Source organism: Macrotis lagotis, chromosome 1 (genome assembly GCF_037893015.1).
Source record: "Macrotis lagotis isolate mMagLag1 chromosome 1, bilby.v1.9.chrom.fasta, whole genome shotgun sequence".
NCBI lineage: Eukaryota > Metazoa > Chordata > Mammalia > Peramelemorphia > Peramelidae > Macrotis > Macrotis lagotis.
Genome location: NC_133658.1, coordinates 587,710,580 through 587,738,536, shown reverse-complemented (window position 1 = coordinate 587,738,536; position 27,957 = coordinate 587,710,580). Strand labels below are relative to the sequence as shown.

The 27,957-nt window shown below is 36.8% G+C and overlaps 1 protein-coding gene and 1 pseudogene across 1 annotated transcript in view; both read right to left on the bottom strand.

Moving 5' to 3' along the window:
- The window catches only part of PCCB (propionyl-CoA carboxylase subunit beta), a 59,466-nt gene extending 31,725 nt beyond the window's left edge, over nucleotides 1-27,741 (bottom strand). Inside the window, exons 1-6 of the mRNA XM_074214833.1 lie at nucleotides 27,527-27,741; nucleotides 25,055-25,174; nucleotides 23,069-23,137; nucleotides 19,898-19,954; nucleotides 18,463-18,576; nucleotides 14,348-14,458 (exon numbers count right to left, since the gene is read on the bottom strand). Of these exons, the coding sequence (XP_074070934.1) occupies nucleotides 14,348-14,458; nucleotides 18,463-18,576; nucleotides 19,898-19,954; nucleotides 23,069-23,137; nucleotides 25,055-25,174; nucleotides 27,527-27,718 (663 nt within the window). The 5' untranslated portion in view covers nucleotides 27,719-27,741. The remainder of the gene's footprint in view (nucleotides 1-14,347; nucleotides 14,459-18,462; nucleotides 18,577-19,897; nucleotides 19,955-23,068; nucleotides 23,138-25,054; nucleotides 25,175-27,526) is intronic.
- On the bottom strand, nucleotides 2-5,161 carry LOC141507302 (ubiquitin-conjugating enzyme E2 variant 1 pseudogene; annotated as a pseudogene).
- Nucleotides 27,742-27,957: the final 216 nt, after the last annotated feature.

Sequence of the window (27,957 nt, the reverse complement as noted above, 5' to 3'; positions counted from 1 at the left end):
CAGACAAATCAATCAAGAACATCTGAGCAGGATTCTGCTGTAAGAAATGATGAGCAAGATGCTTTAGGAAAAACCTGGGAAGATGTGCACAAGCTAGTACAAAGTGAAAAATGGTCTGTGTACAAAGTAACAACAATTTTGTAGGATGATTAGTTGTGAATGACTTAGCTTTTCTCAGCAATAGTGACCCAAGACAACTCTGGGAGACTTCTGATGAAGAATGTTATCCTACCTGTACTTTCTGAATACAGATTGAAACACATTTTTTTACTTCATTTTTTTTTGAGAGAGATATCTATGTTTTCTCTCACACACATGACAATGAGGAAATGCTTTGCATGACTACACATTTATAACCTATATCTAATTGTTTGCTGTCTCAAAGAGAGTTGGGGTGGGGAAGGAAGAAGGGAGAAGATTTGGAAAAGTTTTGGGTTTTTATTTACTTATTTAAGGCAATGGGGTTAAGTGACTTACCCAAAGTCATACAGCTAGGTAATTATTAAGTGTCTGAGGCCAGATTTGAACTTAGATCCTCCTGACTCCAGGGCCACTGCTCTAGCTACCCACCACCTAGCTACCCTGGATTTGGAAAACTTTTTAAAATGAATATTAAAACTTGTTTTTTACATGTAATTGAAGGGGAAATGAAACACAAAATAAATTTTTAAATTTTTTTTAAAAATGTTTTTCTGGCAGCCTAGAAACTGTGCTGATAATAAATTTGGTTCCAAGAGTTGATCTGTCTTCTCCTTTCATCTAGCTACCTTAGGCTACATACAAGAGAAGGCTGAGCAAAGTACCAAGAGAAAGAATTTAAGCCTTAAAAAAAGTAGCTGAAGCTGCATTTTATTTCATTTGGAAATGCTAGAATCTGATAGCTTTATGGTTATTATAATAACCTTATCTTAAAAGCAATTTTATATATATAATTATAACCCTATCTTAAAAGCAATTTACTTGAATGACCTAAAAAACATTATTTTGCAGAAACTCAAGTTTAGGAATCTCATCAGACCCCCCCCCCCCACCGTGGTAATTTCTCTACTCAGTCTACATTAAAACTAGGCAATAGGTCCTGCCTGGCTGAGGGTGGCCCAAGCCTCCTTCTTGGAGGAAGGCACTCAATGAGGCCGCTCTAGGCTTTGGAAAGCAAACAAATCAAAGAAATGCAAGAGGATAAGGGGAATAACTTCCCTACCATTAATAGGATCCAATACCAGGATCCCAGTCCTTACATTATCAGTAACATTTGGACTACCCATCATCTCACTCATTATTCAAGTAAACATTATTTGGTCATGCAAATTTTCAGTGTTTCAAATTCAAAAGCATTTCATTTCAAACAATTAAAATTCAGCAAGATAAAATCATCCGGGGCTTAAGTTAGAAAAACTATCAATTACTTTTAGCAAGAGATGAATAACTTCTTGGGGAGAGTTATGGTTAGTAACTTTAAACAGAAAGAAATGTATGCTATCACAAACAAATTATAACAGTAACATTGGTTAGAGAGAATTTATTTGGAAAATCCTACAATATCCAAACACATGACAAAGAAGGGTATGAACACAGACAAAGAAGGCTCTCTCTGTCTCTGTCTAACATCCAGTACATTAAAGGCCACAGCTCAGAGCAGTTCTGTTCCTAAATCAATAAGCTAATAGGAATAAAAATGGAGACTCAATATTAATGCACACTTTATTACATTAAACCCAGGCAATGACCAGACAATAAAAAGGCTGCTTATGGAATAATATTATGTTAAACTTTAATTACAGAGATGAAATCCTTAAGTTTAATGGAAATAATTCTTTTTGTTTCTGATTTGACAGCTACTGCTTTAGAATTTGGATATACACAGATACTAAAAAAAAAAACTTTCAGGTCACAATAATTTGTTTTTATTTAAACTTGCATCTTCATTGCAGTCATTAGTCATCCAAAACAGGGATTCAGAAAAGGCAGTAAACGGCCAGGTAGTAATCTGCTAGTCAAATTCTGGGATTCGCAGAGCACCCAGGTTTTCCCCTTTCAAGTATCTGTTCAAGAGTTTAAAAGGACTAAGTACCAAAACCTAAATCTGTACCAAATTCAAGTAGAAGGTTTTGTTCCTGTCACTGAATTCCAAATCAGTTTTCAAACTATGACAAAAAGCAAACAAGTAAATGCAATGCTTGTCAAGTCACATTTATCCAGTTTTCAAGTTCAACTCCAATTCTTTCGACTGGAGCAAATGCTCGAGGAGTGTTTAGGCAGACCTTCCTTTTAACTACTAAACTTTTGCTAAGCTGGCAGATCTGAGCAATCCAGGGAAATAACTGCCCTGTCACTGCCAACATCCTGGCACAGCAGGGCTAGTGGAGGGGGTGATCCAAGTTTGCAAAAAGTTTGGATATTCATTTCCCAGGCTGGTGAGGATTAAATACAGTTCCCAAAAGAGAAGCAAAGGGATTCAGGGATTTCTTCCAATTTTACCTCATTTGGCTATTGGCCAGAAAGTATCACTGAAATAGGAAAAGTGATTTTAGGAAAAAGGGAAGAGCAGCATCCCATGATGAAAATGGGGGCAAGAGAAGGGGTTCCCTCTGTGGATACCTCACCAAAAGCCCATGGACAAGAAGATGGATGAGAGGGTGAGAGAGGGCTACAAACTAAGAATTGACCAAACAGTAGTGCATTAAATGTTCTCTCATACCAGTTTTTAATAAATGCCTCAGGGTTGGAATGCTATTGCAAGGGGGTAGGAATAGGGGTAGGATGTTGGAATCCTTGTTATATAGCAGCAAGTTCATTGTGTAATAAATTTTTTCAGAGTTGAGTTAGATTGCAAAACTGGCTATGACAGTAATAAATTTAAGTAGACTTTTTTTTGAGGCTTTCTTGACCAGAAGTTCAACTAAGTGGAATAATGGTTACATATGACAAGATTATTTGTTATAGAATAACTTATATCTCAGCCATTCCCCAATTGACAAATGGTCAAAGGATTTGCAGAGGCAATTTAAAGATGAGAAAATCAAAGTGATCATATGAAAAATTGCTCTAAATCATTACTGATTGGAGAAATGCAAATTAAAGCATCTTTGAGTTACCACTTCACACCTCTCAGATTGGCCAATACCACCAGAAAAAGACAATGATCACTGTTGGAAGGGGATGTGGGATACTAATGCATTGTTGGTGGAGCTGTGAACTCACCCAACCTTTCTGGAAAGCAATTTGGAATTATACCCAAAGGGCAATACCACTACTGGGTCTATACCCTGAAGAGATCATGAAAAAGGTAAAAACATCACTTGTACAAAAATATTCATAGTGGTGGCAAAGAATTGGAAATTGAGTGAATGTCCATCAATTAGGGAATGGCTGAACAAATTGTGGTATATGTATGTTACGGAACACTATTGTTCAATTAAAAACTAGGAGAGACGGGAATTCAAAGAAGCCTGGAAGGATTATCATGAACTGATGCTGAGCGACATGAGCAGGACCAGAAGAACATTGTACACCCTAACAGCAACATGGGGATGATGATGAACCTTAATGGACTTGCTCATTCCATCAGTGCAATAATCAGGGACAATTTTAGGCTTTCTGCGATGGAGAAGACTATTCCTTTAATTTTTTTAAAAGCTATCTTATTATGTAGTTTTGCTATCGCTTATATTTTATTTTTTTAAGGATATGATTTCTCTCTCAACACATTCAATTTTGATCAATGTATAACATGGAAACAATGTAAAGACTATTAGACTGCCTTCTGTGGGGGGGGGGAGGAAAGCGAGATTGGGGGAAATTGTAAAATTCAAAAAAACTATAAAAAAATAATATGTCTTGGGGTAGCTAGGTGATGTAGTGGATGGAGCACCAGCCCTGGAGTCAGGAGTACCTGAGTTCAAATCCAGTCTCAGACACTTAATAATTGCCTATCTATGTGACCTTGGGCAAATCACTTAACCCTATCACCTTAAATAAATTTAAAAAATAACATATTTCAAATGAAAAATTTAGTGTCATTTACTGTATTTTAAGATACTTTAAATAGAGTCCTTTGAATTTGAACTTCCTTTCCAGTACTTTGAAGTCATACTCCAATATACATCTAGAAAATTTACTATGAAAAAAAGATAGTTTAAAATTGAATAAAGTGGGAAGATATTTTAAAAAAATTAATTGCTATAACATTTTTCTTCAGGTGGTTGAGGAAGCTTCATATTTTCTATAGTATCATTAAACATTGAAACTTGCAGAATTACTTTGATACTTTATGAATTCTTCCATTTTGCTAGTTCATTCTGTTAGAATGATTTATTACATTCATATTAATTTTTGTTACAAATCTTACAAATGGTAAGGGGGAGCTTCTGGATATTTAGATCTATACTCTATTTAAAGACTTTATATTTAATTTTCTTAAATTATTCTTGGTAGCCCAACAATCATTCTTGTCCATCTTGCAAGTGTTATATTTTCATCATCATCAAGACCCTAGCTAACTGTGCCAGTTCCAATTATTTTCTGATGGTCTTCAAGTTCTTCCAACAGTAGGAAATTTCAAGGGACTTTTACTGCCAAGTCTGTGGCTGCTACCATTTTGACTTAGCACAGCACCCCTCACTCAAATTCAGTTCACTTGTTTGTCTTCTTCATGAATGAAGGAAAAACATCATCATCATCATCATCATCATCATCATCATCATCATCGCCATCATCTATATGTGTCAAAATATATAGACAGGTTTATCTTTCAGAAGATAATGATCAGTTGTTCTGCATATTCACTCAAGACAGCATAAGATTAAATAGTCTGACAACTTCCAGAAAGATGGAAGAATGAGGGATTGCAAGACAGCCATACATTTCTCTCTCAGAAATAGTGAGGATACCCAGTTAGTGATGAAAGTGGGATGGGATGAAAATGAACAGGATGAGCTCTCTCATAAAATGGAAGTGGATGGCAAAGTGGTTCAAAACCTAGAATCCAACATAGAGACACATGCAGAGTAAAGGTAAGGAGCAAGAGCAAAATCTATTAAACTACAGCTGAAGTTAAAAAAAAAAAGAGGAGAAGCAATCCTGATCTCAGACAGAAAAAAACAAAAATAGCTTTAATTAAAAAAGGAAGGAAACTACATGTTACTAAAAGGTACCATGGACAATGAAGTAATTTCAAATCTAAATCTATATATATGTATATATATATATATGTATATATATATGTATATGTATATGTATGTAAATAACATATGTATATGAATACATGCATCCCCTGGTATAGCATACAAATTCTTAAAGGAAAAGTTAAATGGGGGAAAAAACAGACATAACCTAGTGTTTGATACACTCAAAGACTCCAACCTCTGGGCTAAGAACTCATTATTTAATGAACACTACTGGTACAACTGGAAAACAATAGGGCACAAACTTGATGTAGACCAACATCTTACACCATATAAAAAGGTATGATCAAAAAGAGTAAATGATTTAGGCATATCAAGGTTGACATTATAAACAAGTTAGAAAAGCAAGGAATTGTCTACCTGTTAGGTCACAGAGAAGGGAAGAGTTCATGACCAAACAAGAGGTAGAGAGCATTACAAAATGTAAAATAGATTATTTTGATTATATGAAATTAAAAGTTTTTGCACAAATAAAACCAATACAGCCAAGATTAAAAGAAAAACAGAAACCTGGGAAAAATCTTTACAGCAAGTGTCCCTGATGAAGGCATTATCTCAAATATGCAGAAAACTGAGTCAAATTTATAAGAATACAAGCCATTCCCCAACTGATAATTGGTCACAGGATATGAACAGGCAATTTTCAGAGGAAGAAACCAAAGCTATCTAGAATCATATGAAGAAGTGTTCAAAATTGATTAGAAAAATGCAAATTAAATCCACACCTATCAGATTGGCTAATGTGTCATAAAAGGAAAATAATAAATGTGGGGAAATTGTGTTACTACTGCACTATTGGTGGATATGTGAACTATCTGAAGAACAATTTGGAACTATGCCCAAAGGGCAAAAATTGCATCAGTATCCCAAAAAGATCATAAAAACATGGGGAAAAACTACATATACAAAAATATAGCAAATCTTTTTGTGATAGTAAAAAATTAGAAATTGAGGGAATGCCCAACAATTGGTAAATAGTTGAACTAGTTGTGGCAAATAAATATAATGGAATACTACTGTACAATAAGAAATGATGAGCAGGCAGATTTTAGAAAAATCTGGAAATACTTGTATGGACTGATGCAAAGTGGAATGAGCAGAACCAGGAAAACACTGTACACAGTAACACCAAAACTGTACAATGATCAGCTATGAATGACTTAGCTCTTCTCAGTAATACAAAGTTCCAAGACAATTACAAATGAGTCATGCTAAAAAAAAATGCTATCCACATTCAGAGAAAGAACTGATGCACTCTGAATGAAGATTGAAAGATAATATTTTCACTTTTTTGTGTTTTTTTTCTTTTGGTCTTTTTTGTCTTCCCCAACTGTGACTAACATGGAAATACTTTTTACATGATTGCACATATATTGCTACCACTCTAGAAAGAGGGGAGGGGAGGGAGAAACATTTGCAACTCAAAATTTTGTAAAACTTAATGCTTAAAATTTTCTTTACATTTAATTGGGAAATTTTTTAAAAAGTATTTTGCTTATCATCACTACCTTCCCCAGTCTGCTCTTTTTTTCTTGTTTTTTTTATTTTTTAAATCATTTATGTATTTATTATTATTTTGTACAATTAATGTTTTTTATACATTACTAAAATATTCTTATTTAAGAGTAAACACAGGGACAGCTAGGTGGTGCAGTGTATAGAGCACCGGCCCTGGAGTCAGGAATACCTGAGTTCAAATCAGCCTCAGACACTTAATAATTACCTAGCTGTGTGGCCTTGGGCAAGCCACTTAACCCCATTACCTTGCCAAAAAAAAACCACAACCAAAAAAAAAAGAGTAAACATAATACCCCCTTCCCCCAAAAAAATAAAGACCCATATGAGCGATAAAGTAAAGGGGAGAGAAAAAAATTAAAATTAAAAAATAATAATAATAATTGCAGGTATGGTCAGGTGGCGCAATGAACAGAGCACCAGCCCTGGAACCAGGAACACCTGAGCCAAAATCTGGCCCCAGACACCCAACAATCACCCAGCTGTGTGACCCCATGCAAGCCACCCTAACCCCATTGCCCTGCAAAAACCAAAAAAAAAAAAAAAAAAAAAAAAAAAAAAGATCCAAAATAAAATATAATAGTAGGGGCGGCCAGGTGGCGGACAGAGCACGGGCCCTTGAGCCAGGAGCACCAAGGTCCAAATCTGGCCTCAGACACCCAACAATCACCCAGCTGTGCAGCCCCAGGCAAGCGACCCAACCCCATTTGCCCTGCAAACCCCCCCAAAAAATAATAATAATAAAAAAAATGTGCTTCATTCTGTGTTCCAATACCACCAGCTCTGTCGCGGGTGAATCACATTCTTTAGGATAAGTCCATCACAAAAGTTACTTCCATATTTTTCCCCTGTTGCCTTTGCTGATTGCAACTCCCTGTATTCGTACTTCTCCACTACTATGTATTATATTTTCTCTCTCCTTTCACTGACTCTGCTGTAGGGTAACTGAGTGGCGCAGCAGACAGATCACTGGCCCTGGGGCCAAGAGGCCCTGAGCCCACATACCACCCCTTAGGCCCAGCATCCACCCAGCCCTATGGTCCCAGAGAAGCCATACAATTCTAGCCCATTGGAAGAAGTAAAAAAAGAAAATATTTTATACCTGACCACTCTCGCCCCATGGTCCATCTTCTCCATCACTCACATCCCCCCCCTTCCCCCTGTCCCCCCTTCTCTCCTTCTTATTCCAGATGTCTATAGCCCATTGAGTATATATGCTGTTTCATCTCCTAGCCACCTCAGATGAGAGCAAAGATTCCCTCATTCCCCCTTGCCTTCCTCCCTTCCATATCATTGCAATAGCTCATTGTAATAAAGAAAAATCTTATATGAAATATCTTGGCCTATCCCCCCCCCCTTTTTCTTTCTCCCATTACATTTCCCTTTTATCTATTGACTCCATTTTTATACAACATTGTATCTTCAAATTAAGTTTTCTCCTGTATTTCATCTATAAAAGCTCCTTCTACCTGCTCTATTAAATGAGAAGGTTCATATGAGTATTACCAGTATCATTTTTCTATGCAGGAATACATGTAGTTCATCATCATCATCATCAAGTCCTTCATATTTTCCCCATCTCCTCCATGCTCTATGCTTCACCTAAATCCTGTATTTGAAGATCAAATCTTCTGTTCAGCTCTGGACATTCCAACAGGAACATTTGAAATTCCCCTGGTTCATTGAAAGTCCATCTTTTTCCCTGGAAGAGGACATTCAGTTTTGCTGGGTAGCTGATTCTTGGTTGCATTCGGAACTCTTTTGCCTTCCAGTATATTATATTCCAAGCCCTACGAGCTTTTAATGCAGTTGGTGCTAAGTCCTGTGAGATCCTGATTGCAACTCCATGGTATTTGAATTGTGTCCTTCTGGCTGCTTGTAATATTTTCTCTTTGACTTGGGAGTTCTGGAACTTGGCTATAATATTCCTGGGGGTTGGTTTTTTGGGGATCTCTTTCTTGGGGGGAATCTGTGGATTCTTTCCATTTCTATTTTGCCCTCTGCTTCTAGGATATCAGGGCAATTTTCCTGTAGTAATTCTTTGAAAAATGATGTCAAGGCTCTTTTTCTGATCATGACTTTCAGGTATTCCAATAATTTTTTAAATTATCTTTCCTAAGTCTGTTTTGCATATCAGTTGTTTTTTCAATGAGATATTTCACATTTTCTTGTAATTTTTCATTCTTTTGGTTTTGAAGTAATGTGTCTTGATTTCTTGTAAAATCAGCAACCTCCCTCAGTTCCATTCTTTGTCTGAAGGATTTGTTTTCCTCAGAGAGCTTTCTTATCTCTTTTTTCCATCTGGCCAATTCTGCTTTTTAAAGCATTCTTCTCACTAACTTTTTGAACTGTTTTATCCATTTGACCTAGGCTGTTTTTTAACATGTTATTTTCTTCAGCATTTTTTTGGATCTCCTTGACTAAGCTGCTGACTTCTTTTTCATGTTTTTCCTGCATCTCTCTCATTCCTTTCCCTAATTTTTCTTCTATCTCCCTCACTTGATTTTCAAAGTCTTTTTTGAGCTCTGTCATAGCCTAAGTCCAATTTCTGATTTTCTTGGAGTCTTTAGATGCAGGAGCTTGTACTTCCTCATCTTCAGATTGAGTGTTTTGATCCTTCTTGGGATCACAGGCAAAGTATTTCTCAATGGTGTTCCTCTTTTTTTCTCTGCTTACTCATTTTTCCAGCCAGTGCCTAGTTTTGGGGTGCTTCCTAAGCTTTTGAGTATTATTGGGATACCCCCCCACAAGGATCTCCATGTGTGAGGCTCTGTCCTCCCTCCTCGTCTGTGAATGACCATAAGCACACCCCTTTGCCACAGGGCTGAGGTGGGGGGGCCCTGTTGTTCTATGGAGGGGCCTAGACTGTGTTCAAGATCTAAATGGGGTCAGAACCCCAGAGTCCTGTTCCAGGGACAGAGGACAGAGTTCGGCAGTCTCTCTCCACTCCCCTCCCTAGGCTCAGCACTCATGCCTTGGGGGCTCCTCTCTGCTCTTCTTTCTATCAGCCCCCCCCCCACTTCCCTTATCTACTTCCCTCCCTAATTCCCTGTAGGATAAGACAAATTTCTATACCCCCACCAGGGTGTATGTTATTTCCTCTTTGAATCAATTCCAATTAGAGTAAGGTTCAAGAGTTGTCCACAAAACTCCTCCATAGTCCCCTCCACTGTAAAAGCTCTTTTTTGCCTCTTTTATGTGAAATAATTTACTTCTTCCTTCCCCTTTCTCCCTCTTCATCTCTTTTTTATCCCTTAAAATTATTTTTTAGATATAATCCCTCAAAGTCAATTTACATTGGGGCCTTCTCTCTATTCACACTCCTTCCAATTGCACTAATAATAAGAAAATTCTGAGGAGTTACAAGTTTCATCTTCCCATGTAGAAATGTAAATAGTTTATTGAGTTTCTTATGTTTTCTCCTGAGACTTAGGTTTGAAATTCAAATTTTCTACTGAGCTCTGGTCTTTTCATTAGTCTGCTCTGTTTCATTAAATTTCCAGTTTTTCCTCTCAGTTTTGCTGGACAGCTGATTCTTAGTTTTAATCCTAGCTCCTTTGCTCTCTGAAATATTCTAAGCCCTCTGATCTTCTAAAATAGAAGCTGCCAAAATTTTTGTTATCCTGACTGACCCAAAGATATTTGAATTATTTCTTTCTGGCTACTTGCAACATTTTTTTTCCTTAACTTGGGAACTCTAGAATTTGATTTTAATATTTTTGTGAGTTTTCATTTTGAGCTCTCCTTTAGGAGATGATCAATAGATTCTTCCAATTTTTATTTGCCCTCTGATTCTAAAATATCTGGTCAATTTGCCTTATTAATTTACTGAAAGATGATGTCTAGGTTCTTTCTTGATTGTGGCTTTTAGGTAGTCCAATAATTCTTAAATTATCTCCCCTGAATATATTTTCCAGGTCAGTTGTTTTTCTAATGAACTGTTTCATGTTTTCCTCTATTTTTTTCATTATTTTTTACTTTGATTGTTTTCTTCATGTCTTACGTAGTTCATTAGCTTGCACTTACCCAATTTCAATTTTTTTTTTTTAGGTTTTTGCAAGGCAAATGGGGTGAAGTGGCTTGCCCAAGGCCACACAGCTAGGTAATTATTAAGTGTCTGAGACTGGATTTGAACCCAGGTACTCCTGACTCCAAGGCTGGTTCTTTATCCACTATGCCACCTAGCTGCCCCTCCAATTTCAATTTTTAAGGAATTACTTTCTTCAGTGAACTTTTATACCTCCTTTACTGTTTGAACAATTCAGCTTTTTAAAGAGCTTTCTTTGATGAATTTTATTGCTTCCTTTACCAAACTTCTGAATCTTTTTTTCATGATTTTCTTGTATCAGTCTTATTTTTCCCCCAATTTTTCCTCTACTTTCTCTCAACTGATTTTAACCTTTTTTAATTCTCCCAGGACTTCTTTTTTGGACTTGAGACCAATTCACATTTTTCTTTGAGGCTTTGATATAGTATTTTGACTTTGTTGTCCTCTTCTGAATCTGTGTTTTGATATTTGCTATCACCACAGTAACTTTCTGTTAGTTTCCTTTTTTTTTTGTCATTTGCTCATTTTTCCATCCTATTTCTTGACTTTTTTTTGTTTGAATTGGGCTTTGCTCCCAGGTTGGAGGGGACACTGTCCCAAGGTTCAAGTTTTTTATGCTGCTGTTTTCACAGTTTGTTCTTGGGAGCCTATAAGATTTCAGTTTTTTCAGATATGATCTAAGGAGAGAGGTGTGGTTTGTGTTCTATTGTGACCAACCACAAGTATTCTTTTCTGATCTAGAACTGTGACCAGGGTCCCCTCTCTCTGAAGCAACACACTCCAGCATGTTAGTATTCCCTCATATTAATTTTAAATATTCATATCAAATAATGTAGCAGTGAAAATTTTAAAGGACAAATTCATGTCCCTGGCAAGAAGAATTAGGACAATAATAATTCATTTCAAGATTCCACTATCAAGATATGAAAAATGTATCTAAAAAATAAACAAAATACTAGAAATTCTCATACCATGATAAACAGATTATAATTTTATAGATCTAATAAACATTTTAATCTAATAGATTAATCTCTAATAGAGAACAAATCTTTGTAATATAAAAGATCTAATAGACATGAATAAAACAATGGGGGGGAGGAATAACATTTTCTTCAATTACACATGGAAAAGACATCCAAAAAACTGATCATGATAAAAACAAAGACATTTACTTCTAACTTAGGAACACGGTATACACATTTCTGGACCTTGATGTACTCTTAAAACTAGAAGTGATTAATGATATAAACTAAATATATGGGTCCACATGGACACTGAAAAGTGTCCTAATAACTAAAGTACAGGATATTATAAAAGCAATAGCAGATTACTTCAAAGACAGTAGCAATACAGATGCAAATATATAAAAGAATATCTATAAGTCATAGCCAAAGGAATATTTAGAGGCAAATGAATACAGTGAATACTTAAAATAACAAGATAATTGGTAAATTGAAACTGGGTTTAGAAAAATTAGAAATAACAACAAAACCACCAATTGGAAAATTTAAAAAAATAAAAGTTGAGAGTATTAAAACTGAAAATAAGAAATCAAAGGAAGTATAAATTAAACCAAAATTTTTTAAAGACAAATAAAACTGATCAACAATTAAGAAATTTAAATAATAGAGATAAAATTTCAATTTATTAAAATAATCCAAAAGAATCATAAATGAGGAAAAAAAGAAAATTTTCAGAGACAAAGCTATCTCTATATCAATCAATTCCAAAACTTGTAAAAAGGGACTGATTTACGCAAAAATGTACACAATTGATTTATTTGTAAATGTAAACAATACAAAAAACTAGAGTGACTTATAATGTCCTAATATTAGGGAATGGCAGAGTAATTTATATTATTATTAATGTAAGAGAGTAGTGTTACATCATAAAAAATAAAAATACAAATATGGGGGGGAAGGAAACACATACAAAATAAGAGTTATGTCCACAGAATAAAAACATGCACATCAACAATCAGAGAGGCAAAAGAGAGTACAGTGCCCTATGTGGAGTCAGGAAGAAGAGTACTTAAATCTTGCCTCAAACACTGATTAGCTGTGGAACCCTTGGCAAGTCACTGGATTTCTTGGGGTCTCAGTTCCTCATATGTAAAACAAGAGGATTGGACTAACTGGCTTCTAATGATCCTTCTCACTCTAAATTTATGATCCTATAAAAATTCAGTATTTCTTAAAAAAACAAAGAACTAAACCAATAAAACTTTAAAAGTACACATATGGAGTCAGAAATGGACATGGAAACAAAGCAGTGTTACTATTTTAATAAAATTAATTTTCCATATGCTTTGCCTGACTTCACATGCACAACTGATATTACATTGCATGCTCTCTCAAAGGGTGAGGTTTGGGTCAGGAGAGACGTAGAGAATTTGGAACTCAAAATTTTCAAAAAACTGAATGTTTAGGAGTCAGGAGGGCCTGAGTTCAAATCTGACCTCAGACACTTAACATTTACCTAGCTGTGTGATCTTGGGCAAGACATTTAACCTTATTGCCCTGCAAAAACCAAAAAAAGAAAAAAAAAGATTTAATGTTAATTTTTTTTATTTAATTGGGAATATTCAACAAAGAAAAATTTTAAAAATTTTTTCCAAATTTCCAAAAAGTTCAAGTTTTTAGGTTTTTATTTTGAGAGATACTCCATATTGTTTGATTTTTTTATTAAGTCTTAGTTCATACATAATATTAAAATAAAATTACTTTAAATAAGATGAAATGGTTCTAATACAGCAGAAAGTTAGAGAAGAAAAGAAAATATTTCTAATACTAAAAGCTATTCCTATATCAGATTACTTGATACCTTGGGGAAAGGGGCAGAAAGGGAGGGAAGAAGAAAAATTAGAACTCAAAATCTTACAAAAATGAATGCTGAAAACAATCTTTACATGTAATTGGGGGGAAAATACTATTAGCTGGGGGAAAAACATTATTTAATTACTTTTCCTGGAGATGTTTAAAGACTAGGACAGAGTAGGAAATACAATGACATTAAACAGAGGAGTAGAATGATCCTTAAGGTCGCTTTCAGTTCTAAAATTTTCTGACTGAATTGAGAGACAATAACAGATTAGATTAGTGGTGTCAAACTCAAAAAGAAACAGGGGGCACTACACTGTATGTAGGGATCCCTGTGAGCTTCATATTGACTCAGAAAACCATGTTTGTATTTTTTGAAGTAATTTATTTTGTTATATATTTCCCAGTTTTAATCTGTCTCAAGGCACAATTGAAATGTTGCAGACTGCAGACTGTAAGTCTGACATCTCTGGTTTAAAGATTTTTGAAGATTATTTTCCAATCAAGAATTTAGTGTTTGGAATATATTTACGATTCACTGAACATGTAAAACTTCTCCCAAATCAAGTACATTGACTGCTCTCTGGCCAATGAAATCCCCCAATTTAAGGATTCCCATGCCACCACCACCTCTTCAACACTGATACATTACCATGGATTACACTGTGAAATCCAATGAATTCAGATAGCAAACTAGATCTAGGTCAGGCATTAATGTTGCTGCATATGAGAAACCACACAATTCTGAAAGAGAACCATGGAAATAGAAACCAGAGTCTTACCTTCACCATGAATGTGAAGTCTGTTAAGGCTGGGGAATAGACAGCGCCTCCTGCACACGGGCCCATGATCAAAGAGATCTGTGGAACAACCCCTGATGCCATGACGTTCCTCTGCCAAAAGAGAAAAGGCAAAGGCATCTGGTTACCTGAGCATGTTCAAGCCCTTATCTGCAAAAAGATGAAGGCAACAATAAAATAACATTTAGATTATTTACACAAAAACTGCATCTAGGTGGAAGGAGAAAAATTCTATAATCTCTTAATAAAGTTTTTTTTCCTCTCTCTTCAGGCTGCCTCCAAGAAGAACAATATGGTGGAAGGACACTAAATTGGGAGCCAAAAAAGTTATTGCAAATTTAGTCATTGACCCTTAATAAATATATGAGTAAAGTATTTAATTTCCTCCAAGGCTCAATTTCCTCATCTGAAAATGGCATTATGTGTATGTTTACATGCAGCCTCACTTCTTTGTTATGGGAAAAGCCCTTTGTAAGAAGTAAAGTATTGGGGCAGTGAGGTGGTACAGTGGCTACAGCACTGGCCCTGGAGTCAGGAGGATCTGAGTTCATATGTGGCTTCAGACACTTAATAATTGCCTAGCTGTGTGACCTTGGGCAAGCCACTTAACCCCACTGCCTTAAATAAATAAAAAAAAAAAAAGAAGCAAAGTATTCTATAAATGCAAATTTTTTACTGCTGTTATGGCCAAGGTAGAAGCTGGCTATAAAGTATATGGGTTCTTTTCCTTAGCATCGTCCCCTTTTCAACCTCCATTAAGATTTCTCAGTGGGTTCCAAAAATAGTTTCCTCTAAAGGAGGGGGTTATTAGAGGAAGTTCACACATAAATCTCAGGGGATCCATAAACATGTGTGGGAAGAAAATTTGAATCTTTTATTTTTACTAACCCCTAACTGAAATTTGGCATTTCCTTCAATTAAGAATTTTGTTTTGGGGGGTGGGGGGAGGGAAGTAAGATTTTGGGGAAAAATGTAAAACTCAAATAATATCTTTAATAAAAATAAATTTAAAAAAAAGAATTTTGTTTTTAGGGGCGGCTAGGCAGCACAGTGGATAAAGCACCGGCCCTGGAGTCAAGAGTACCTGGGTTCAAATCTGGTCTCAGACACTTAATAATTACCTAGCTGTGTGGCCTTGGGCAAGCCACTTAACCCCATTTGCCTTGGAAAAAAAACCCTAAATAAATTAAATAAACAAACAAAAGAATAAATAAATAAAAAGGCATCATTCCAAGAAGGGATCTATAACCTTCACCAGACTGCTAAAAGTATGACACATAAAAATAGTTAATAACTCCTACTCCAAGTTTTTGAAAATATACAACACCCATAAATAAAACAAAAATATAGGGATAAATTAACCTTTCCTTAATAAAGCAGCATCATATGTAGAAGGGACAAACAAGAGACTTCCCAAAAAGATTGGGGGTAAAAATAAGGTTATCCATTATCATATTACTATTTGATACAATGCTAGAAATGCTAACTATACCAAGAAAGGAAAAATAAATTGAGGAATAAGCATAATATTACCAACTAAATAAATACCTTTATTGTCCCTTTCCTTCCCTTATATACCCCTTCCCCTCCCTGCACTAACTACATAGGCGAGCTTTCAGCTCTTCTCTAGTACCATCACCACCAATGGCCATTCAAACCTAGGCAGCTAATCCAAAGCCTCAGAGCCCAGGTACCAGAAGAGAGCATATCTGGAAATGGGGGAGACAAAACATGGAAGTTCCATTCTAGGATCTTCAAATGAAGGTGAAAAAAAAGAAAGACATGGTAGAATAGTACTGAAGCAAGGAAGCATAACCTTAGGAGTCTTAAACCTTAGGTAACACTAGCAGTTGGGGGTCTTAGATTCACAATTTTTGATTTCTACTTTTTTAAATTTATATTTCTTTTTATGTTCCTTTTCAAATTAATACTTTTAAGCAAAAAAGGCATATGCATATGACTACTTTGAGCCAATTATTTGCTTGATTTTGAGAGTTCTCTACATATTTATTTCTGAAATGCAGAGTCTGTTTTATAATAGATGCATCTATATGGAGGATAAGAACCAAGCTGTCCATAACATGAGAAAAAATTGATACGCACTGCTGTTCATTACAAAGCTTGAACAAATAACGTGAGGAAAAAAATGAAGAAAAGTATGGGTGGCTGTGGAAATTACATGAAATGACAGTCACTAACATGTACATACATTTACCACACCACCCAGTGCTTTTGCGCATCACTAAAGAAGTGTCAGATAAAACTTGTTCTGAATTTTGATTACATTAAATATTGTTCACATAAATTTAGCATTCAGAGTTGTTCATGAATGCCTGCTTAAATTTTAAACAAATTAGAAAAAAAATGGTCAGACATATTTGCATAGTATAGTAAAACCCAGGTATATGCACAGATGACAAATTGAAACCCTGCAAACAGTTTGGTGTTTTATTGGCATTCGGGTTTCTTTTGGCCAAGTCTTTAGGACACAAGCTTGTTGAGGGCAGGGACTATTTCATTTCTGTCTATGTATCCCCAGAGCCTTGAATAGAGAAGGCACTTAATAAATATTGTTGAATTTTAATTGAACAATTTTAAAAACAGTAATAAAGAATCTTGTTATTTTTCAAGATTGCTTTTTATAATGCAAGTCATATCATTTTATAGTGGGACATTAGAAAAAATTACCTCTGAGTTTAGCTTCCAACTCTAAAATTTTACAATCATGCTATCCTTGCTCCTGACCTATGTAAATTCTTAGGCAATTTTCAAATTTAAATGTAATTGGCATCCCTTTTCTCTACTGGGATGGCAGAGGAAGACCATAATGAAAGGTTAAGGAAAATATGTCCAATCAATGAGCTAAATCTGGTTCTCCCCTTATTTTTTTTGTCCCTAAACTAATTTTGTTCCAATCACTCTCAATAAATCCCAAAGAAAAAAATTCCCCCAATAGACTACAACAACTTTTGCATTCAGAGTACTGACTTTGTAGCTTGAATTTAAAGAATTAAAGAATAGTTCATAGGATGATAGATGCAGGTCTAGAAGATCTCAGAAATATCTTGGTCAATTCCCTTATTATTATAGATGAAAAAGAAAAACAATTAACAGCCAGAGAAATTAAATGATTTGCCCAAGGTCACACAGGTTTTAAATAGCAAAAGTCAGACTTTAAACTCAATCCCTCTATCATCAAATCATTTGCCTTGTCTATTGAACCACAATGTCTTCATAACTGATGAGCTGTGAGTAGTGATGAATTGGCAAATAAGCATTTCAACATATTAAATATTCAATAAATAGTAGTTAGTTGACTTCTTTAAAACATCCATGATGATACCATTCATATTTGAGTCCAAGTGAAAGTTAAGATGCAACAAATGAATCTGATAATTTTTAAAATATATATTAGTAACTAAATTTCAATATAACTAGTTTCCTTCAAAAAGTATTATATATTGAATCATATTATTCTGGAAAAGACTACAAAGCTTTCCCCAGACTGCAAAGTGGTCCATCACATGAAAAAGATTAAGAAACCCTGCTGTAGAGCTTACCAGATCTCCCTGCTTCAATTTCTCTTCTCCCTCCTTTTCTATAGCTGCTTATCATAATCTCTATCCTTCTTACTTATATCTTGTTCTCTTTAAATGATTCACTGTTCCTCCTTTTATGAAACTCTCTGCTTAGTAAAATGAACCCCCCTCATTCTCTTTCACTCTCTCTCTCTCTTCCTTACTCCCTCCTGCTCCCTTTTCCCTTCCCCAACCCTACCCAAATTAGCTATAAAGAAAAACGTAAATACATTTTTAAATGAAGTTCTAATTGTAGAATATGACTTTATTCCTTGTTCTTACATTCAAAATTGCAGATTTTTAATCTAGAATGTCTTTCAAAAAAGAAAGTTTCCCCACTTATGAACACTTTTTCCCCCAATTCAATATCACTGACCAGATAGCTTTGCATCACCCATAATATATACTAACACAGTAATCCAATTTAAACTGGAGAATATTAAGAGGGAGACTATAATAACCTAAGTTTGAATAATGTTCTTTATTTTTACTTCATTCTTTTCAAATTGAGTCTCTTACCAAAAATATATCTGCGTAACCAGCCAAAGATTCGACCCCTTCCTGGATCCGGGCTCCTCCAGAATCATTGAGGCCAATCACAGGTGCCCCAACCAGCAGAGCTTGGTCCATGATCTGTAGGGAGCACAGACTCGATGAGAACAACATGCCATCACTACCTACTTAATAAACACAGCGCATTTTATTAAAACATCTTCATAGCATTTTTCACGAAGGTTTATCAAAGTTGGCAAAAATGCCAGTTTGCTTCATGTTATTAACTAAATATCTTCTCAGAAGGAAGAAGCATATTGAAAAGGCTATAATCAAACCTAAAAAAAGCCTTAGGGGCCAAGTACCTTGGGTGAATCACTAAATTTGCAGGGGAGAGAAATCTACTGTCCTGTAGCAAGGAGTTATCCCTTCCACAAATCAATTTTCCCAATCATCATTTTAATGTATTGTGTTTTGGCATAAGAAATTAAAAGGGAAATTTTGGGGGGTTTTGTGGAAGTCGCAGATGATATACAAAGGCCAACAGATGACAGAGAAAAAGGTTAGAAGCTCAGAAATGCATAAAATGTACGTACAGCACTTAATAATATCAATATGCTTTGTCTTTCAATACAATAATAATTCAGATTTATTCTCTGATATGAAGGGAAGAATAAAAAATTTTAGCATTTTCCAAATCACTAAATCTCTAAACCCCTGTGATGTGGAAGGAATAACTATGTAGTGGATAAAATACCGGCCCTGGAGTCAGGAGTACCTGGGTTCAAATCCGGTCTCAGACACTTAATAATTACCTAGCTGTGTGGCCTTGGGCAAGCCACTTAACCCCATTTGCCTTGCAAAAACCTAAAAAACCCAAAATGAAACAAAACAAACAAAAAAAAAAAATCAGCCTATGTGCTTTTTTTTTATTTTTAGTTTTAGGGGATTTTTTTGGCAAGATTCTGGGGTTAAATGACTTGCCCAAGGTCACACAGCTAGCTAATTAAGTGTCTGAGGCCGAATTTGAACTCAAGTCTTCCTGACTCCAGGGCCAGTGCTCTATCCTATGTGCTCTTGGTAGTGCATTCAGCGGCCAGTGGTCTTTGTGGCACACAAGCAGTCCCTAAGACCACTTGCTCCAATGGGCTGGCAGGAACCTGATTAGATATGGCCACCAAAGCCTGGGTGTGCTCGGTTCAGATTGTGTCTTCTCCTTCCTTGTCTGCAGCATGACAAATCCTTTTCCTACAACCCAGTTGTTATAAGACAAGCTATATGCCTTTATCCTTAACCCCAAATCTCATCAAACTGATTCTCTACTTTTTTCCCTGCTTCCAGGCTTCTAAGGCACAGGCTAGTAAGAGGTTCAACTAGGCACCTTGAGGGCCTTCACAGGCTGTTTTAATTTTAATATACATATACATTTCTATAGGCATTTTTTTGATTGTTAAATATTTACTTTACAGATCTTCTGGGCATGAGCTCCTGACAGGCTTCCTCCAAACACGGTAAAATCCTAAAGAAGAGAGAGAGAGAGAGAGAGAGAGAGAGAGAGAGAGAGAGAGAGAGAGAGAAGTAAGAAATGATCATTAAAATTCATAAAAGATGAGGGGAGCAGAGATGAGTTGAGGTTTAGGGAATAGGGTTTTGCTCTTCATTTTTTCCAAGATCATTTAGAAACTTTTATTTAGGGGCAGCTAGGTGGTGCAATGGATAGAGCACTGGGCCCTGGAGTCAGAAGTACCTGAGTTCAAATTTGACCTCAGACACTTAATAATTACCTAGCTGTGTGGCCTTGGGCAAGACACTTAACTCCATTTGCCTTGCAAAAACCTAAAACAATAAAACAAAAACCTTTTCTTTATCTTGTAAAATTCTTGATTCACAAATTATTTTCAAATAATGAACCAAGTATTTTTTTTAGGTTTTTTTTTTTACAAGGCAAATGGTAAGTGGCTTGCCCAAGGCTACACAGCTAGGTAATTATTAAGTGTCTGAGACCGGATTTGAACCCAGGTACTCCTGACTCCAAGGCTGGTGCTTTATCCACTATGCCACCTAGCCGCCCCAAACCAAGTATTTAAGTTAAGGTATTCCCATGTTGTTGCTATCCAGCTTTTCATTCCCAAAGATATATTATATGAAAATATATGTAAAATTAAGGGTAGCTGGGTGAAGAAGCAGATATAATGCCAGGCCTCGAGTCAGGAAGACCTAAATTCAAATTCAACAACAAACACTAAGCTGTGTGACCCTGGTTAAGTTCCTTAATTTCTAACTTGCTTCAGTTTCCTCATCTGCAAACTGGGGATGATAATAAAAGTACCTAAAGGGCAGTTGGGTGGACAGAGCACCTGCCCTGGAGTCAAGAGGCCCTGAGTTCAGATCCAGCCTCAGAGACTTAATTCTTACTAGCTGTATGACCTTGGGCAAGTCACTTAACCCCATTGTCTCACCAAAAAAAACCAAAATAAAGATACTAATAGCACCTGGCTCCCAGAGTTGTGAGGATCAGATAAGATAATTTTAAGGCATTTATTTAACACTGTGCCTCCCACAAAGCCAGCACTAAATAAATCAAATATTATTATTGTTGTTGCTATTATTAAAATTATTTACCAAATGAAATTACAATTTCCCCTATCCTGAAATTAAAACCCATTCTTATCACAGGATCTTCATTTAGGAGCTGGAAGGTGCCTTAGAGATCATCCAGCCCAAGACACCTATGTTATAGTAGAGAAAACTGAGACATGGAAAAGTTAAGAGACTTGTCAAGGTTAACATGGCTGAAAAGTGTTTTATGGGGAGAATTTGAACCCAGGTCTTTCCGACTCTGGATCCCCAAGTTGCCTCTCATTGCAAGGTTTTTCAAAAGTCAAGAAATTCAGAATATCCTCAGGGAGCTGGCTCCTTTAGGTGCTACCCCCTTCCTCCTCTGGCTGGGCAGCCCCCCTCCACCTCCTTTCCCAGCTGCTGCTGACATAGGTGGAAGGTGTTGTCAGGCCCACCTTCAACTCACACAAGTTCTTTGAAGATGGTAAAAATAAGCCATCAGAAGCAGCAGAAACTGCTGCCAAAGAGAACTTGGAAAAAAAAGAGAGAGATTATAGCAATGTGGCAAAATGCATTGTGTATTTATTTCTGCCCCTTTATTTTTCTTCAAATAACATACTTTTTGAAACATTCTGATATGGAAGAGGCAAGAGGATCCCGAAAGCACACCTTTCCCTGTCTCACTGATATTGACAGTTTCTCCTGTTCACGTGTAATCCACTTTCCATAAATTAGCAAAAATCTAAAGATGCTTGACTCTTTGAAGATGAGAACTTGTAGCTTTATTTGGATTCCCAAAATGAAACATTTTCAAGTTGAGTCAGCATAGCTGTAATTATTATCTACGTAAATTATACTTCAATATACTATATAGATTACTAGTGGCACAGAAGTTGGAGTACTGTGCTAGGACTTAGGACAACTTGACTTCAAATCTATGCTAGTTGTATGTCTCTGGGCAAGTTACTTAAAAAACCCAAACAAAACAAAAAACCCTGCCTCAATTTCTTCATCTGTAAAATAGGAATAACAATAGCACCGACCTCCTACAGCTGTGAGGATAAAATAAGATAATATTGTAAATATATTGTATATAGCATTATGTAAATGCTAGTTATAATAATAATTATTATTACTTGAACTTATATCAAATCTACTAGATTTCATGGGCAAACCAAGATAATAATAATAACAATTATTTTATGTTTTTAAACTAATTTTAAACCTGTGAAGGACACTAAAATTAAGCATTACCCATTTTAAAATTTTCATCTTCCAAAAACATCTACCTGGAAAAATCTATTTCATAGGTCTGATAATGACTATAATTATAAATACTTTCAAGAGAACACATTTTTTTTTCATATTCAGCTTCTTGGATAGGAAAAATACCATGGTTATATGTTTAGGTTTATAGTTATGGAAGTATTCCTAGGAAATATCTTCTATTCTAAGACATCCTCCATCTGAAACAAAACCTCATTCATTAACTACCCCCAAAAGAAAACTCAAAATCTCTACAATCAATATCAGAACATAACATTCATTCTGCTTTAGAAATCTCCTTAAAACAGAATGCTCTACTAATGACATATATTTTCTCCAAGAAAAATGCCTGAGACATGTACTTATTACTTATATTCATTCCTTCACTTATTCATTAAGCATTTGCTGAACAGTCCCTGTTTATATTCTACTATAACTCCACCTTGTGGTTAACCTCCACCTATATAGGTTTTTAATTATGGCCTTAATTTTTTAAGTTTTATTGATAACTTTATATTTATATCCAATGTTTTTCAACCTCACCATAAAAAGAAAAACAGTTATGCAAAACTGACCCACACAATATGAGAGTATATATGACTTATATGTCCCCACCACTCTGAGAAAATGACCTTGGACTTTAGCTAGCTCTCCCTCTGCATCACAAAAACAGGAGTTTCCACTTCTTCAAGACCATCTGATTAATTCCTTTCTTGCTCCCTTCTTCTTTTAACTACTGAAATTAAACATGTTACATCAGGCTAAAACTAGATGGAATGACTGAATGTTCACAATGAATAAACTATACCTGACTGAAGACATAAGCCAATCTTCCATTGATCCGGCCCCTGCCAGTTACCACACTGTCCCCAGGAAACTGTAGGGAAAATAAATCAAAGGATATAAGAGTCAAAACATAAATGTTATTGATTTTTAAGGAACTTGGTTGTTGCTTATAACAATAATATAATAAAAATGAAAACTGAAAGCTAAAATAACCCCACAGAGGATTACTTGGAATACAAACATGAACAACGAATGCAAAATACCCATGAGTTCCATTGTTGCAATCACACTAGTTTAGAAATTGATCAGATTTCTAAAACTGAATAAAAAACAAGAACTAGAAATATAGTTTTAGATCTTAAAAGCATGAAGCTCCCTTAGAACTAAGGGTCTTGGGGTGGCTAGGTAGCACAGTGGATAGAGCACTGGCCCTGGAGTCAGGAGTACCTGGGTTCAAATTCGGTCTCTGACACTTAATAATTACCTAGCTGTGTGGCCTTGGGCAAGCCACTTAACCCCATTTGCCTTGCAGAAACCTAAAAAAACCCCAAAAAACAAAAAACAAAAAAACTTGGAAGGTCTCAAATTATCAATTAATATAATCACAGGGACTCAGGGTTGCAGGACTTACCAAGAAGACTGACAGTTATGTTTTGTAACTTTTTTTAAGTAAAAAAAAAACAAACAAAAAAACGTGATATTTTCTCAAAAGGAAAGCCACCATAGGGGCAGCTAGGTGGCGTTGTGGATAGAGCACAGGTCCTAGAGTTCACATCGAGTCTCAGACACTTAATTGCTTAGCTGTATGACTTTGGGCAAGTCACTTAGCCCCACTGCCTTGCAAACACACACACACACACACACACACACACACACACACACACACACACACACACGAAAGCTACCATTTTCAAAGAAATTTCAACAATCAATGGAAATTCTCCCCAAAAGACTAATGTACCACCAAAGCATCAAGATAATTTCCTGGTCCTAGATTATAACACTAAGAAAAACTAGACCAAGCTTAATTTTATAAAATTAAGCGCAAAGAACTACACATATCTAGTTATGTTATTGCTAGAGAGCTAAGACAATTAAATCATGATTCATTTGGTAAAAATCAAACAAAAAACCATAGGGAATAATTTACTGAGCTCTCCTTATCTAAACCTTGTCTATCACCTAGAGCCCAGCAGTCTATACAACATCCATTAAATAAACATGTGTTGTATTCTATTTCTTGTTAAGCTAAAAATAAATATATATATACACATATATGTGTATATATATATATATATATATATATACATATATATATATATATACACACACACACGTATAATAGTCAAACTTACTTTGCTCTGCTTGTTCATTTAAGTGACACTGAAACTAAAATACGATTTTGGACAATTGTTCCAGGGTCTTTTTTTCTATAATGCTAAAAATATTATCGACCAAAGAAGATAGAGTTTATGAAAAATGCATTATGGTGATAAAACTGCCAAGCAATGTGCAAGCTTAAAAGAAATGACAGCCTAAAGAGTTCTAACTTGAGCTCCTCTTTACACAAAACTAGCACAAATTAGATCAGCCAAGATCCCAACAGGGGATCTGAGCCATCTGGAGGACCTTTCTCTGAGAGGTCCATCCCACAAGTGGCCCACATCAGAATGAGATGGTTCTGAATGCCAGAACACTTTGGAAAGACTCATCCATTCACTATGTAGCAGGGATTATGATTTGTTTATTTTGCCTGGATCTGTGATTTCTTCAGTGATTTCCCTCTGCCAGTGGAGTTCAGCAACTGTTTCTGAAACCTCAAACCTTAGAGAATTACTCAGGGAGCCCAGAGGTTGAGCAATTTGTGGTTTGTATTAGAGAAAGAACTTGACCCTAGACCTTTCTTACTCAGACTAGTCATTTTGTAGGGACATGAGGAGAGGAGATAAGTAGATGTAATAATATCTGTGTAGTAGAATTATACATACCACAATTCTGAACAAATTACCTTATTTTTATTGGCTGCCATTCCAAAATCAGCACATCTGTGTTCTACAAACATGTCACTTTCAACAAAACTCCCAGGGTCCAACAAGATGCTGATTCTCTCTCTGGCTGTTAGTTTTCCCTGAAATTAAAAAAACAAACAAACCACACACACATACACAAATTACCTGAATAAATTAGTCTGAAATTCATGCAAGGAAAAACAAGGGGAAAATTAGCTTATGAGTGGTGTGTCTTGCCTTTATCTATCTGCATTCTTTTTGTCCCCCATTATTATAAACCTAAGCTACTTTATTCAACCTGCCCTAGGTAAGAAACAGGTTAAAATTATATTTCTCCAGTCTGGTAGAAATTAGGTTTAGACAAACATTTATTTCATAAACAAATATAAGCTCCAAATGATAATATGACAGATATAAAAGGTCACATAAGAAAATCAAAAGATCAAGTAAGAAAATATAAATATGAATAGAGGAAAGAGTTCATAATGAAAGAGGAGATAATGAAGATAATAAGAACTGAAATAGGCAATTTTAATTACATAAAATTGCAAGGGATTTATATAAACCTAATGCTGCTAAAATCTGAAAGGTTAATTGTTAATATTTTTGCATTAAGTTTTTTTATAATCAAGATCTATATGATATTGAAATATCTAAGAACCAGAGTTATGGAGCAGCTAGGTGGTACAGTGGATAGGACCAGAGTTCAAATTCCACCTCATACACTTAATAATTACCTCATTGTGTGACCAAGGGGAAGTCACTTAACCCCATTGCCTTGCAAAAAAAAAAAAAGAACCAGAATCATTATCCAATAGTCAAAGGATAGATTAGGCAGTTGTCAAAAAGAAATCCAAGTTATGAATAGACATAAAAAAAGTACTCCAAATCACTAGTAATTAGAGAATTGTGAATTAAACAACTATAAAATTCCATTTCATAACCATAAGATTGGAAAAGATGGAAAACAGCAATTGTTAAAGTAGTTTTAGGAGAATAGGTCCATGGGGCAGCTAGATGGCACTTGCCCTGGAGTCAGGAGGACCTGAGTTCAAATCTGAACTGAGACTCTTAATAATTACCTAGCTGTGTGGCCTTGGGCAAGCCACTTAACCCCATTGCCTTGCAAAAAAAAAAAAAAAAACTAAAAAAGAAAAGAAAATAGGCCCAGTAATCACTACTGGTAAAGTTGAGGAATGATCTAGACTTCTGGTTGGCCACTGTGGAAACACTTTGAAACTATACTCCTTCCCCCAAACACTAACCTATGCATATTCTTTAAAACCGGCAATACCATTATTAGGTTCATATACAATGAGATCAAAAGAGAGAGAACCAGATGTGCATCAATTCTTTTTGTATTATCAAAGAACTGAAAACTTGAGTGGGGTTCTGGAGAATAAGTTAAGCATATTAAGGCAAATCACTCTAATGAAATTTGCTTCAGAAAAACCTGGGGAAACTTGAATGAACTGATGCAGAAAGAACAATTCATACAACAGAAACATTGTGAAGACAACTAACTTTGGATAAAGTCTGATCACTGCAATGACCAGAGGACTCAGGAGATTCACCTCTCCAAAGAGGTGATAGGCTTGAGATGCAAAATAAAATATTCATTTCTGAAAACTGTAAGTAAGAGGTGGCCAGGTGGCGCAGCGGATAGAGCACCGGCCTTGGAGTCAGGAGGACCTGAGTTCAAATGCGGCCTCAGACACTTAATAATTACACAGCTGTGTGGCCTTAGACAAGCCACTTAACCCCATTTGCCTTGCAAAAACTAAAAAGCCAAAACAGAACTGCAAGTGAATTCCTTTAGTTTGATCAGGCATATATTTAGTACAAGAACATGGATTTTATTTATTTTTCCAAGGAAGGGATAAAGTGGGAGGAAAAAAGAAATTTGAAAATTAAAAAAAGTAGGAACTTTTATTTTTTTATAATTTAATATGAAAGAAATGTTCATTTAAAAAAGGCCGTGATCAATGCCATGCCCAACATGACTCCAGAGGCCCTAAAAGGAAGATGTTCCGTGACCCCGAAGCCGTTGCGTGTGGCTGGGCTTGAGATGATTGTGGTCGGGGAAGTCCTCCAGCGCCAGAGCGGGGTCCCGCGTGGCCGCCGGGATGCGGGAGGGAGGGGCAGGCGGGGCAGCCACCGGGGCGCCTGCGCGCCACAGCCTCGCTCCAGCCTCCGCCGGTCCCAGCCCGCGCGCAGGCCTCGGCTGGCGGGGCTCGGCGGGCGGGGCCGCGCGCGCGGGGAAGGCAAAGTGGGGGAGGGGCGGGGCCCCTTCACCGAAAGGCCTGGAAAAGTGGGAAAGCGGGAGGGGCTGGAGCGCATCCCCCACCCCACCCCCGGACTACATGCTGCTGATTGGCCGGCCCGAAGTGGGCGTCTTCGCGCACGCCGCGTCGTGATTGGCCGAGAGCGGGCGGAGGCGGGGCTTGAGGCCGGCCGTCCTTCAGACTCACCCGCTTGTGCTGCGCATCTATCCGGGCCTGTCCGCCTCCAAGGAGCGCTTCTTGGCGTTTCTGCTCGATGCGCTCGTTAACGCTGACGGGCCGGCTGCAGTACCTCCGGGCCCGCGCCGCCCAGCCCCTGCTACTGCTCGCCGCAGCGCACCGGGCGGGCCCGGCCACCACCGCCCGCAGTGCCACCGCCATCTTTGTTGTGGTTTCCCGTCCGACTCGTTCCCCCACCTTGTCTCACTCACTGCGCCGGCGCCTCGGGGAGGTTGGGCGCATGGAGCATGCGCTGCCGGCTCAGCCCCACCCCCACCCCCACCCCGAGGGGCGGACGAACTGGGCACGCGCGTAGGCTGTTTTGTCGCCGCTGCCACGGGCCTGGGAGCCTCGTGTATGGGGGAGCCGCGCTGCCGGAGTGTTCCCGAGGAGGGGAGCAG